General features: G+C 34.8%; 1 protein-coding gene across 1 annotated transcript in view; it reads left to right on the top strand.

Annotated features, from left to right (window-relative positions):
• The first annotated feature begins 670 nt into the window (after positions 1-670).
• The window catches only part of tws (protein phosphatase 2 regulatory subunit tws), a 65,361-nt gene continuing 52,339 nt past the window's right edge, over positions 671-13,692 (top strand). Inside the window, exon 1 of the mRNA XM_089093635.1 lies at positions 671-804. Within this exon, the coding sequence (XP_088949761.1) occupies positions 798-804 (7 nt within the window). The 5' untranslated portion in view covers positions 671-797. The remainder of the gene's footprint in view (positions 805-13,692) is intronic.

The following is a 13,692-nucleotide window of genomic DNA, read 5'->3' as shown; positions in this document are numbered from 1 at the left end:
GTGGCTCAGCTCAGCGTTCCCCTCAACAATCCCTGGAGTCTTATATTAAAACCCTTAGATTTTTCAGACACACCCACAATCAATCAATCCCCCTTTTACTATAAGCAATGGGTCAGTTTTATAATTTACAACCCTTGTCCCGGGGTCTGTGCGGGGATTAACATCCCTGGAGGCATAGGTATTAGAACTTTTTACTATTTTGAGCGCAATACTTTGTTTTGCCGAATTTTACTCAAAATTGGGAAGAGCATCCAAATGAGACAGGTGAGGAAGGAGCTGGCTGCCGTTCTATCGCTTTCGAGCATCCCTCTGAGCATACCCTGAAAGTTTTCATCTTAATACCCTCAGCCATCAGAAATATCTAAGATATTTCTGATATACCATTTTGATAAGCAGAATGCACATAATGTGTATCAGTTTTGTTCAATATATCCCTCAAAAACCCATCAAATTTGTCTCAAGTAAAAGATGTCACGGTCGCGAATATTGGCAGTCACATTCACGATCAATACCACAGACAAGAGGTATGATAATACTTCTTGTCTGTGATCAATACCATTATCGCCAGAAAAGGGAAAACAGTAGATAGAGACACAGCCTAATATAGAAGGGCTATACTGCATCATTTCTATTAGATATCATCGTTGTCATCATTATTTTGTTTTGAAAAAATAGTAAAGACTGTGAAAAGTACAGTAACTTATCGTGTTGGATCGTATCAAGATTTTTTCTTTTCAATGAAATTCCAAATATTGGTGCTTGTAGCCCATGAATTGAATCGCACATGAGGGTGTGAGATGGCAGGTAGGTGCTCAACAGTCCCCATGCTCAGCTTAATCTAGGATACTTTCTATCTAAGGCATGTTCAGTGAAGTATCATAATTGAATTTCAGTAGGCTGGTATGCAAGAATAACTTCTGTGGAAATTTAAATATAAGAATAGCTCTGAGACTGTAGTCAGTCAGTCCAAACTAAATATTCCACACCCTAGGCAATTCAAGATTAGGAACCTACTGCAAAGTGTAGGCTAGCCTATGTCTGAATTTAGGGACTGTTCAAATATTGGAAAAACATTGTTGCTTTGTGACTAGCCTATCAAATATTTTGGAAGTTAAACTTTTGTTATAATGAATATTAAGTACATTTAATGTTAGCTTCCAGCCATAGCTTGCAGTAGATCACAACTCCCCTTCGATAAAGTGGGTTATTCTGGACTCTTCCACAGCTTATGTACAGTAATCTGAATAGCCTAGGCCTTTGCAATTCTTCAAGAAAGATAATACAAATAATGTCTACAGTTCATAGCCACCATGCTTTTAAGCTTACATTAAAACTAAAGTTTAAACTTACCTGTCTGTTACATAAGAAATAAAATTTACCCTGCCCCCTTAATGTGTAAATATATACCTTGAATTGGTATATATAGGGGTGGGGGTAAACTTCATTTCTGACAAAATGATTATTATATTTGGAAAGAGCATAATAAAAGGCATTGAGTGGTATGTTTACTCTATTTGTAAGTCAATAATATGAATAACAAAAAATTTACCCAATTTGTAACTTGTTCTTTAGAAAATTTTGTAAGAAATACAAGTCATTGGTTGGGGATAGGATGCCATCTGCTACTACACTTGCATGTTTTTTTTTGTCTATCAAACTTTCAAAGCTCTGCAGTGTTTGCAGTTCTGGATTATTACATTCAAGAGAAGTTAATCATTTTGAAATGTAACATACATATCTGGTAAAAATTTAGAAATGTGGCACCTGATAAGGAGACTTGTTAAGAAAACAATTCTTACTTTAAAATATGTATAATGATCCTAGTTCTTATATTATCCAAGGGGAGAACCTTTATCATCAAGTCTTTCCTCTAAAAATCCTTTTTCCAGCTTAAGAGAAAAAGTTTCCTAAAATCACCACATTGAGATTCAATGCTTAAGTCTTCTGAAATTGCCGCCAAATAAGTTGTTTATAGATAGTTTTCATGCCAGTCTTTTTAATACTTTTTTTTAATGAGCAATGGCGCAAATACAAAATATTAATAGCAGTGGCAAAAATCAAAATATTGCTATAAATATACATATACATACAGAGTATATACCCCCACCCCCCTAATGTGCAAATATATAACAAAAATTGCATTCTGAACCTAAATTTAACCAAATGAACTGTATATTTACAGCAATATTATTATTTTTTAATGAATTTTTTTTTGTTAATGGCATGATTTCAAACATAATTCACAATTTCTATAATTTCAATATACCACTGCCTTTTCTTTAAACACATGCTATGTCACACGTACTAAACGCTATCTATAAAACAACTTATTTGGTGGCAATTTACAGCAGCAATTTCAAAAAACTTAAGCATTGAATCTCAACCTTGTGATTTTAGGAAACTTTTTCTCTTAAGCTGGAAAAAGAAGGATTTTTAGAGGAAAGACTTGATGATAAAGGTTCTCCCCTTGGATAATATAAGAACTAGGATCATTACACATATTTTAAAGTAAGAATTGTTTTCTTAACATGTCTCCTTATCAGATGCCACAATTCTAAATTTATACCACATATCTTTCATTTGATTACAATGCCAATTCAGAACTGACTTCAGCAGCTAGGTTGAACCTCCACATTTACCACTAAATTTTTACCAAATCATATTATTGAGTTAGGAATAAAGTGAATACACCATTTGATGTCTTTTATGCTGATTAGAAATATAATACTCATTTATATTGGAAATGAATTTCAGCCCCCCCCCTAACCTATCCTAACCCCCACCCCCATACGTGCAAATATGTATCCTGAATTGACATATATTATGGGGGGGGGGGCTAAAATTCATTTATGATAAAAATGATTCATATATTCATAATCAGCATAAAAAAGGCATTGAATGGTTTATCCACTTTATTCCTAACTCAATAATATGATTTGGTAAAAATTTTATTGATTTACCAATTGGGCATACCCAGTTGCTACCAAGTTAGTCATTCATTTTTACAAAAATACCATATTCAGTAGGGCGACATTAAGAGACACTGCACATAACCATTGGTCATATTCATAAAACTGTACAGCACAAGAATTGTTGTTCACCAAACTCCTTGCAACAGTACATATATCTATGCCTTTTCTGGTGTTGTTGGTTTCTGATGTTTTTGTTACTTTGTAGAAGAGGCATCACACTGACAATCCTATTCTTTGAGGATAGTAAATTTGCAGTAATTTTGAGGTTAGTTGTCAAATTTTGATAGTAATTTCACTGGAAACAGGGTGAATCACTAAAATAATTGTGACACAATAAAATTCAAAAATTACTATGGTTTGCAATAGTCAGCTATCCACAAATATTGGCTACTTAGCTATCAGCCAACAATAAATGCTTGACAATTGCAGTCAACCATCAATACAGAGAAAAATCTAAATAAATTCACTCAACAAAATTAATCAAAATATGAAAAAAAAAAAATACCTAAGCCAATCATAATTTGGTTTATTATATTGTTTGGTTGACTTGTTATTATTTTTTGTTGCTGTTATTAACACACAAACCACAAAATTATTACTTTATAACCTCCAAGACAAAACCCTGACTGCACCCACTAGTGCTTCCTTTAAGTCAAGACTTGACAAAGAATGGAACAACAAGCCATGGAAATACAAGTGGGACAGTCCATCCCTCTCAGCTGCCAACTAATTCAACATCACTGGGCCCATTTCACAGTGACATTCCAAATTAACATCATTGATGCATGTACATATCATGATTATTATTAACATAATTTACTCATTTAAATAAAAATAAAACATTATCCACTATTATGCACAATTACTCAGGCTAATGCACATCTTGTGTTTATTTTATTTTTTAAATCAGAAATAGAATAAGCCATAGGCTTGTCTCATAACACATTACATACTGTGAGCATCACTTATAAACAAAAAAACTTTCTAATAAAAAAAAACAAAACAAATATACACTTTACAGTCCTACACAGAGTATCTTGAGTATCTTATCATTGGGTATCTTGATTCTACACAGAAAAATTATTTATAAGAGATCAATTTTTACAAAGAAACAACTAAAAAATATATTGTTAGAGCTATAAATGTGTCCATCAGGAGGAGGGCATTGTCTGGGTGGCAACTATTGTGGTAAAAGTAAGCATAGAATAAAAAAATCTAATAGTACCATTTTATTGTATTTTAGTTTTGTATGTTGCCCAGGGCTATGTGGGAGGGCTGGGGTTGATGCCCCACCTCCTCTGTAGGCAATCCTGTATAGGCTAGACCCAGTACAGTCAACTCTTGCTGATTTGAAATTCACAGGACAATGAATTTTCTTTGTGTTATTGATGTTGTTCAACATTAGATTTGACTTTTAAAGGTAACAAGTTATAGTTGTTAGTCAAATGAAAATTCAAGTTACAGAGATAGAACACTTCTAAATTTACTCCCTACAGCTACTAGTGTATAATTGACAATCATTAAGAATAGCTTTATTAGTATATAATAAACTTGACATATCAAGACTACTTTCAAATGTCAATAATAAATTTAGTTTCCTAGGCAATAGACACCTGAACATTAACAGAGCCTTATACAAAAATATGATAAACAAAATTAATAATATCAAAGTTTACATATTGCAACCTCCATACTGGGGTTTTGACTAACAGAGGTCCATTGGAAAAACTTTGAAATACAGAGGTAAACTTTAATTTTTGGAGGTAAAGGGCTAGGCACACATAACTGATTTTAGGAACTGATTTCAGCAAGGGTGTATTCCATGTTGAGTGATTATAATTAATGATCCTAAGAGGCAGGGCTTAGTGATGTTTTTCAGTGATTAATCATTATTAATTACAATTAATTTACAATACTCATTAAATACAATTAATTACATGTCTAAAGCTCTAAAGCCCTAGTACATTCCTTGTCTAGAACGTAACTAATGATGATTAATCACCAAAAAATCTCACTAAGCCCTGCCTCTTAGCATCATTATTTAGAATCACCTGACATGGAATACACCCTTGCTGAAATTGGTTCCCAAAATCAGCTATGTGTGCCTAGCCCTTAAGGCACAAAATTAAATGACAACTTATCTTATCTACTGATTCTTATTAACTTTTCTACTGAATGTCAAGTTATAGAGGTAAGGTCATTTTGACTTCCAGAGGTAAAATATAGTTACAAAATTAGTTTGAGTTATGCATGGTTTTTTCTTCAACTTAGACAAGTTTTTCCAAGGGGGTTTCAAAGTAATTCCAGATTTTGATAGTTTCACATTATTAAGGTTGGGGCTATTGAGATTCAACTGTAATGTATTTCTCTGTTAGTGAATCTAGTCAGAACATCAGATGTTCTTTATTTAAATTAGTTTTTATTGAGTCAAAACTGTCTATCAGTGATGAAGTGCCATATTTATCAAAATATTATTCCAAATTATTATGGACAGTAGAGAGCAATGGACCAAAAGATGATAATCTGATGAATTGAAACATACTATAATTATAAAGTTTTATTGTCTGAGTGTTTTTATTTAGTTTTTATACATTCCTTAAATAATTTCTTAGACCACACTGCTTTTCCATTTACAAAAAATTAAACAAGAAAAATGGGTTTTAATTTCTATAAAGCAGTGAATACAACACATTTAATTAAACACAAATACTCCAAATATTTTGGCCCCACATCCGGGAGCCTTTCTCCATGAAAAAAAAAAAATCATACATAAACATAAAAAACATAATAAAAAAAACAAAAGAAAAAATATAAATAAATAGGAAAAGAAAACTCACATATTAAATAAACAAACTCCATTCACTGCTGTATACAATCGAATGCTTATATTGACACACCTTCTCACAGAATATAAATTGACATCTATCAAAAAAAGAGAATATATTTATACTTAAACTAAAACAACAAAGGTCAGCTAACCCCCGGCCCATAACCTCTAAATAGATCTCATAGGTTCATCACCCAATGTTTGAATTATAAATTGAACAGATTCTCGTTTGCTTGCAAGCTTAGCTGCAGTTCGTTTACCTTTCCCAGCATTTAACCCAGTCTGACCTTTGTCCGCAAGGTCATCATTCGTATCTGAAATATTATCAAAAATAGTACTGGTTGAAAATTTTACCTGCGTTTTAATTAAACTATTATAAATCGAATTGATCCTAAAATCCCCTTCATCTCTATTGATACTAATACCCCCATATATTATCTTTTTTATCTCTATAATTTCCCTGAAGATTTGTAAAAGTCCTACAGACGTATCTACTATTTTTGTTTGATCAAATAAAATCCTGTGATGAGGAAAATTTTAAAGATGTTCTGCAGCAGCTGACTCAAACGTTTCTGGTGTTTTGTTTTGTTTTAGAGCGCAATCTATGGCATTCTTGTGTTGCTGTAGCCTATTTTCTAAAATCTGTTGCGTTCTTCCCACATAAAATTTACAACAAGACCATGGAATTTTGTATACTCCATGGAACTTTGCAAAAGGGAGTATACAAAATTCCATGTTCTTGTGGTAAATTTTATGTGGGAAGAACACAACAGATTTTAGAAAATAGGCTACAGCAACACAAGAATGCAATAGATTTCGCTCTAAAACAAAACAAAACACCAGAAACGTTTGAGTCAGCTGTTGCAGAAGATCTTTATAATTTTCCTCATCACAGTATTTTATTTGATCAAACAAAAATAGTAGATACGTCTGTAGGACTTTTACAAAGCTTCAGGGAAATTATAGAAATAAAAAAGATAATCTATGGGGGTATTAGTATCAATAGAGATGAAGGGGGGTTTAGGATCAATTTGATTTATAATAGTTTAATTAAAAAGCAGGTAAAATTTTCAACCAGTACTATTTTTGATAATAGTTCAGATACAAATGATGAACTTTGTAGACAAAGGTCAGACTGGGTTAAATGCTGGGAAAGGTAAACGAACTGCAGCTAAGCTTGCAAGCAAACAAATCTGTTCAATTTATAATTCAAACATTGGGTGATGATCCTGTGAGATCTAATTAGGGGTTATGGGCCGGGGGTTAGCTGACCTTTTTTGTTTTAGTTTAAGTATAAATATATTCTCATTTTTTGATAGATGTCAATTTATATTCTGTGAGAAGGTGTGTCAATATAAGCATTCAATTGTATACAGCAGTGAATGGAGTTTGTTTATTTAATATGTGAGTTTTCTTTTCCTATTTATTTATATTTTTCTTTTGTTTTGTTTAGTATGTTTTTTATGTTTATGTATGAATTTTTTTTTTTCGTTGAGAAAGGCTCCCGGATGTGGGGCCAAAATATTCAGAGTATTTGTGTTGTATTCACTGCTTTATAGAAATTAAAACCCGTTTTTGTTGTTTAATTTTTTATACATTCCTTATGGCTATATCTGGGACCATTGGGGGATGGGGGCTCATTGTCAGGGTAAAAACTATTGTACTGAATAAGGAGCATAAAATAATGAATCTAATTGTATTAGCCTGCTATTTTTATGTGAATTTTATCACTTAGTTATTTGATGCAGAGCTGCCTGCTGACATGATTCTGCTTGACTTAATAAGGCTTTTGACAAATTTTGTCACAAACTACTTGAAATTAAAATGTATAGACTTAATTTGCACTTTGGAGTGAAATAAGGTCAAATATTAGATCTGTTTGGCTCCATTGTTGAGATGGCAGTTAACCCTTTCCAGCACAAATTATGAAATTGTCAGAAAATTACATTCCAACTATGAAATGAAATATAAGGTGGTGTCTGGTAGAGACCACTTTGAAACATGTGCAGAAAAAACCTCACTCCTAGTGAAAAAACTAAAGCAGTTCTTTGTGTAATTCATGCACAATAGAACGTTACAAACTGAACATTGCTATTTTGTGCGATGGGGCTTAATCTTTGTACTGCATTGAGCACATCTTCTTGAAGTAGCTTGAACAGGTAAGTGTTTTTATTGATCCAATCTCTTTGATGGAGGAACGTAAGGCTAGTATTTGAGGAAAACTTTCAATTTTCTGGATGCCTGAACTCTCTCACCCTTGTACAAATAACTTTCAACCAAACCTGTAACGATGCGACATCTAAAGTCTTTCAACGTCGTCTTGTTAGCATCTGGTATAGTGGACAACTTGAACAAAACAAAGGCATTGATCATTGTAATGTCCATGAAGTGAGTGCCACAGTAGGTGGTGCCACCACTTTCTGCTTTTTCTGTCAGTCCCATTGAGACTTCAACATATCAGCTTTGTTGACACATCGCATAAACTTGTTGTACTCAACGACCACATTTGGGCATGTAACTTGGGCAATAGATCCATCTTTCTCCTTCCTACCAATCTGTGTCACTTCTCTTCCTTTATGAATTGTCGAAAGAAGTTGTACACATCATTTGTCCTTCCAGTATACACAAAAGAATCCATCTGAACTCACAGCGTAGTCCAAATCACCTTGTCTCAGCTCTTTTTCAGCTTTGAGTTTGGGTAGACCTTTATGGTTTGCCCGAACTGCACCCCAGCAGTAGAGCTTGTTGTTCTTCCTTTTTTCATGAGGTTTACTGAACTGAAGAAATTCGTCACAATAAATGTGATAATATTTGCCTTCCAATCCCATGGTAAGATCAATAACTACTTGTTCTCCAAGTCCAAACTCTCTAGTGTCAGATAACTTCCTGGTGTAGACCTAAAAATCACAAACAAAACTGTGCATGTCTGCTCTGACCCAGATCTTTTAGCCTCGTTTTATGGGCTTCATATGCATATAATGTTTGAAAGCAATGCGCCCTTTGAATTTGAGCATGCTTTCATTGACAGCCTGCTCTTTGGTAGGCTTTTAAATCTTTCAAAAGCTTGAGTGTAGTTCTTCAATCAGAGGCTTGATCTTGTAGAGTTTGTCATAGTTGTCACTTCCTTTCTAAGGTAAGATCAAATTGTTATTGAGATGAACATGAGCAAGAAGCCAGCTGAAATGGCTTATATTCATCAGTCAAGAGATGTAATTATCTCTGAGTTCATCATGACTTGACCAGAAATCTCAATAAGATGGTACTGTCTGACACCCATAAGCATACTTATTGCTAAAAAAAAACTTTCATTTCATCTCAAGTAATTGGGGTGAACAAAACATCTTTCTGAGTAGCTTAGAAGTTTGTCTGAAATACGATGTGGTCAATCAGATCAAGAATTTAGAATTAAAAATAAAAATGTGCAAATTTATTTTAAGATTTTAGATGCTAGGCTCAGTTTTGTGGAAATTGCTTGAGTTTCATTTTTTTTTGTCGAGCTGCTGAAGTGGTCTCAAGCTCAAACCACGCCAAAAAAAAAAAAAAAAAACTTGAGCATATGCTGCAAGGTGGTCATTGGGGATGACCAGCCTCTCATGTCCAATATCTCCTTAAGGTGCTTCATATCTGAAACTGTGATGCTACTAACTTGTACTCTACTACACAAAGAACAAATTGACAGGAAAACAATATTAAAGATACTACTATTTCCAAGTATTTTAAACTTTCTTACTTTTTATTAAAAAATAGCACGTGGTCCAATCTAAATACTAGGTGTCAACTAGGCTGCCCATAAAATTTTGCCGGTCAGATAGCGTTGCTAGGCATATGCTAGACCAGTGGTTTATTATTTTTACCACATACGGATCATGGTAAAAAAAAATATAAAAAGGTGGTTTCACATTGGAACCACTTCATCGGAAAGGGTTAAAGACCATTTTACACAAAATATAAAAGAACCAAATTGTGACTGTGTTTATGGCCCAGTGACATGCCTTCTGACTAAGAGTGTGGTAGGATATATGCAATTTAAGCCCACTTGGTAATGGTGGCCACAGATAGGTATGATCAAGGGGACCATTCTTATGTAGTTTAGAGTAGACACTGGCAATTTTTGATTTCTGATAGAGCATGCAAGTTGGTTGGGTATGATAATCAGCATCCTAGCACAACTCTGTTGTATATATATATATATATATATATATATATATATATATATATATACATATGTTAATCACTATTTATGAGACACAAATGATGGGCAGCTCCAGTTGTACCTTGAAGGTTTGGCTTCCCATTCTTTGTTGAGTCTCGTTTCAAAAAACTTCAGCTGATTTTGAAGACACTGTCTCCTTGCTTAAACAGTTCTAATCATTAATGACCCTTTGGCTAAAGAAATCTTGTCTGATTCTACTGTTAACTTGGGGTTTATGAAACTTCTTAGAATGTCCTTTTCTTTGTGTTTCATTGGGTAACTGGTTAAAGAGCTAATTTTGGGGTTGGTTGACAAATTTATATGTGAGTAGCATGTCACTCCACTTGCATCAGAAGGTCAGGTTAGATAGGGGAGTTTTAGGTTAAATAGCCTTTCACCATATGGTTTCTTACCAAGTCCAGATATGCACTTAGTGGCCCTGCTTTGTACACCTTCAATCAACTGTATATCACCTTTGTAAGAAGGACCAGCAAGGCAGGTTCCAAAGTCAGAGCTGGTCTCACAATTGCCTTGTATAGCTTCAAGAAGATTCTGTGTGATTGGCTAGTAAGTACTCTTTAATTAGTCCAAGGCTTGAATTTGCTTTGGAAGCAGTTTGTGCAGTGTGTTCAAGGAACTTCAGAATATTATCTATTGTGACTCCCAGGTCTTTGCCAGTGGTGCAAGTTTGGAGGGGAATGGGGGATGATGTCTGGTTATCATTCATAGTGTATTGATGCAGAGGATTATTGTGACCAAAATGAATGGTGATGCATTTTGATATGTTGAAAGAGAAAAGCCCCTTACCTGCCCATGCCTGAATGGGGTCAAGGTCAGGTTGTATTGATGATTTATCAGGTAAACCAAATAGTTTTGAGTCATCAGCATAAAGTGTTAAGTGGTTTTTGACTTTGGTAATCATATCATTTATATAAAGAAGAAGCAATGTGGGTCTCAAAACTGTTCCCTGGGGAACACTGCTTAGAACATTATAGGGCTGGGATTAGGTACATTTGCTATCTGTTGTGAAGTGCTATAGTCTGAGATATACCAGTCAGGAAGTCCATTAGCCAGTCTACTAATTCATGGTGGGTTCCTGCTGCTATTACCTAAAAACAAAGCTGACTATATGAGACCTTATTGAATGCTTTGGCTAGGTCTAAAAGAATCAAATCAACAGGAAGGCCTTTGTCCACTAACTGGGTAACCTGTTTGTAAGTGTCTAGAAGGTTAGTTTCTACAGATTGTCCTGGGAGAAAGCAATACTGCCTGTTGGAGATAATTTCATTAGCAACAAGGTGTTGAAGAGGTGCATCATTAACAATCCTCTTAAGGAATTTTGCTACAGCAGATGTGAGGCTGATAGGTCTATAATTTTCTGCTTTGGATCTATCCCCTTTTTAAAGATAGGTGTGATATAGGCTAGTTTCCGTTGGGAGGGGAGATACTTATGATCAAGGGAATCTTGAAAAAGTATTGATAATGCAGGGGTTATGTCCAGGCTTTTGAGTTGTTTTTCAACCATAGAAGCAGTAACTGTAATGTGACTCCTTTGCTTTGATGTTGTACTTTAAGGATATAGGGAATAGGAACATTATCAGGTTCATTTGTGAAGACTGATGCAAATTGCTCATTTAGAAGGTCAGCTATATTTTGGGTGCCAATGACTTCGTTTCTGTCACTTGTTGTTACGCGTTTTATGCATCTCCGGTTGTGATCTCTGCTTGATACATAATTCCAGAATTTCTTAGGGTTCGACTTGCTCTGGTTGGCAAGCCTTGTCTCAAAATTGTGGTACAGTTGTTTAGTCAGATTCCTTAATTTATTTTGGGCTTTGACATATTTTTCATAATGGCCTGGCTTATCCTTTTTTCTCCAATGGCATTTCTTTAAGTTTCTTTGTTGTCTTGTTCCAGCTGCCATGTATGGTAAGGTCTCTGGTATGGGGATAAAACTTTTTATTGTGGTCTGTTGCCAAGTTTCCATGAGTAGAGCCCAGAATTTCTCCCAGTGCTTGTTGATCCTACCCTGGAGGGTCGACTCCCAGTTAAATTTTGCCTCAATGTGACCCTAATCGCCATGTAGTCTGTAAATATCTTTGTTTATGTCTATTTCTTGCTTTGTGTCTATGGGTAACTAATTCAATGGCAAGGTGGTCACTTTTACCAATAGGCAGGAGATAATTTATCCTTTGGATAAATTCAAGCTGGAGGAAAAATCCCTTCTCTGGGTCCTGGATTTTCTTCACAAGTAATCTTAGCATGTTTGGCTATTTGAGGGCTCAGGTAACCTTGTTCTTTCATCCTCTAAGATAATTTGATTAGTGCTCCTCAGGGAAGTGTATTGGATCCTGCACTATATAACATCTTTTTTAATGTAATCTAGTATAAGCAGTAAACTAATGGTATACCAGCAACTTAAGACTTCTCATACCAGCCTTGTCATGTGATGATACCCTTTTACAAAAGACTTTTGAACTACTTATTCATTCAGCTAAGGCTTAGCTTTTGGAGTTTAATGTTGCCAAATGCCATGTAATTCACTTCAGCAAAAAAGAAAAAAAAACCTGATGCTTTTATTCCTTTTCAGCTGTCCAATCTCTTCCATAAATGATGAACAAAATGTTGGTGTCATTAATGACAATAAATTTAAATTCAGTATGCATGCTGAGAAGTTTCCTGTTGGTGCTAGTTCAACTCTGGGGCTGATTAAGCACACCCTTTCCAAATGTTTCTCAAGTCTTCTGTGTAAAGGAGTAGTCCAACCAAAGCTTGAAGTTGGAATGCCTATAGCCTCCCTGTATTAAAGAAAACATTAAAGTCCTGTAGATGCCACTAAAATGTTATCTGTCATGCAGAAACTTTCTTACCCTGCAAGACTAGCTAAGCTGAAACTCCCAAAACTTACATATAAAAGAAGAGGTAATGCCATTTTAACCCAACATGCTAATGAAGACCAACACTTTCAGAATTACTTCCTGCTGTTAGTACTGGTTCAAGAACCATAGGTCATCAGCTGAAGCTTGTAATTTGGTATATCTTAACCAGGGTCCACACCCAATTCTTTTCCTCAAGGATTGTCAACAATCAGAACAAACTTCTGAAGATACAGTTACTGCTGACTGTTGACATCTTAAAACGGTGGCTGGATGGTGAGTGGTCCTCCTGAGAGTGGAAAATTGACTGGGAAGATACTAATCATCCAGTTGCACCTGGTTACTAAACAACACTCTAAACAGCTTATCAATCATTCAACTCTGGAGCTTCACAATGATAAGTCCTTTGGTTCCACTAAGCTGTAATTTGAGTTAGTGTCTCCTTCAGAAGAGCCATAACTCTAGGATGCTAATTGTGTAAGTCAGCCATATGTTGCTACTCATGAATCAGTGGGCCATTTTAGGGTTTATATTTCTAGCCCATTTTTTTGTATGTGGGGGGGGGGGGTTGCATTGTCTCATTACCAACAATTATATTTAGAAAGAGTGTTGATAAGGGAATCAAATAGCACCACTCTTTTTTGTTCTAATGTTCTCTTTAGAAGACCTCATGGACTAGACTGTTATAATTCTGAAATCAGGATAAATTTATGGAAAAAAATTAGGACACAATCAGTTAGGGAGAAGCAGCACTCCGCTCTCTATTGCTCTTTACAAATAGAAAAGCATTCAGTGTTTTTACTATATTTCTGTTGTAGCGTATACT

The sequence above is a fragment of the Artemia sp. Qi Xiang Cuo genome, chromosome 8, assembly GCF_049724085.1.
Source record: "Artemia sp. Qi Xiang Cuo chromosome 8, ASM4972408v1, whole genome shotgun sequence".
Taxonomy (NCBI): Eukaryota; Metazoa; Arthropoda; class Branchiopoda; order Anostraca; family Artemiidae; genus Artemia; species Artemia sp. Qi Xiang Cuo.
The sequence above is the reverse complement of the archived record's forward strand: the minus strand, read 5'-3'. Positions and strand labels throughout refer to the sequence as shown.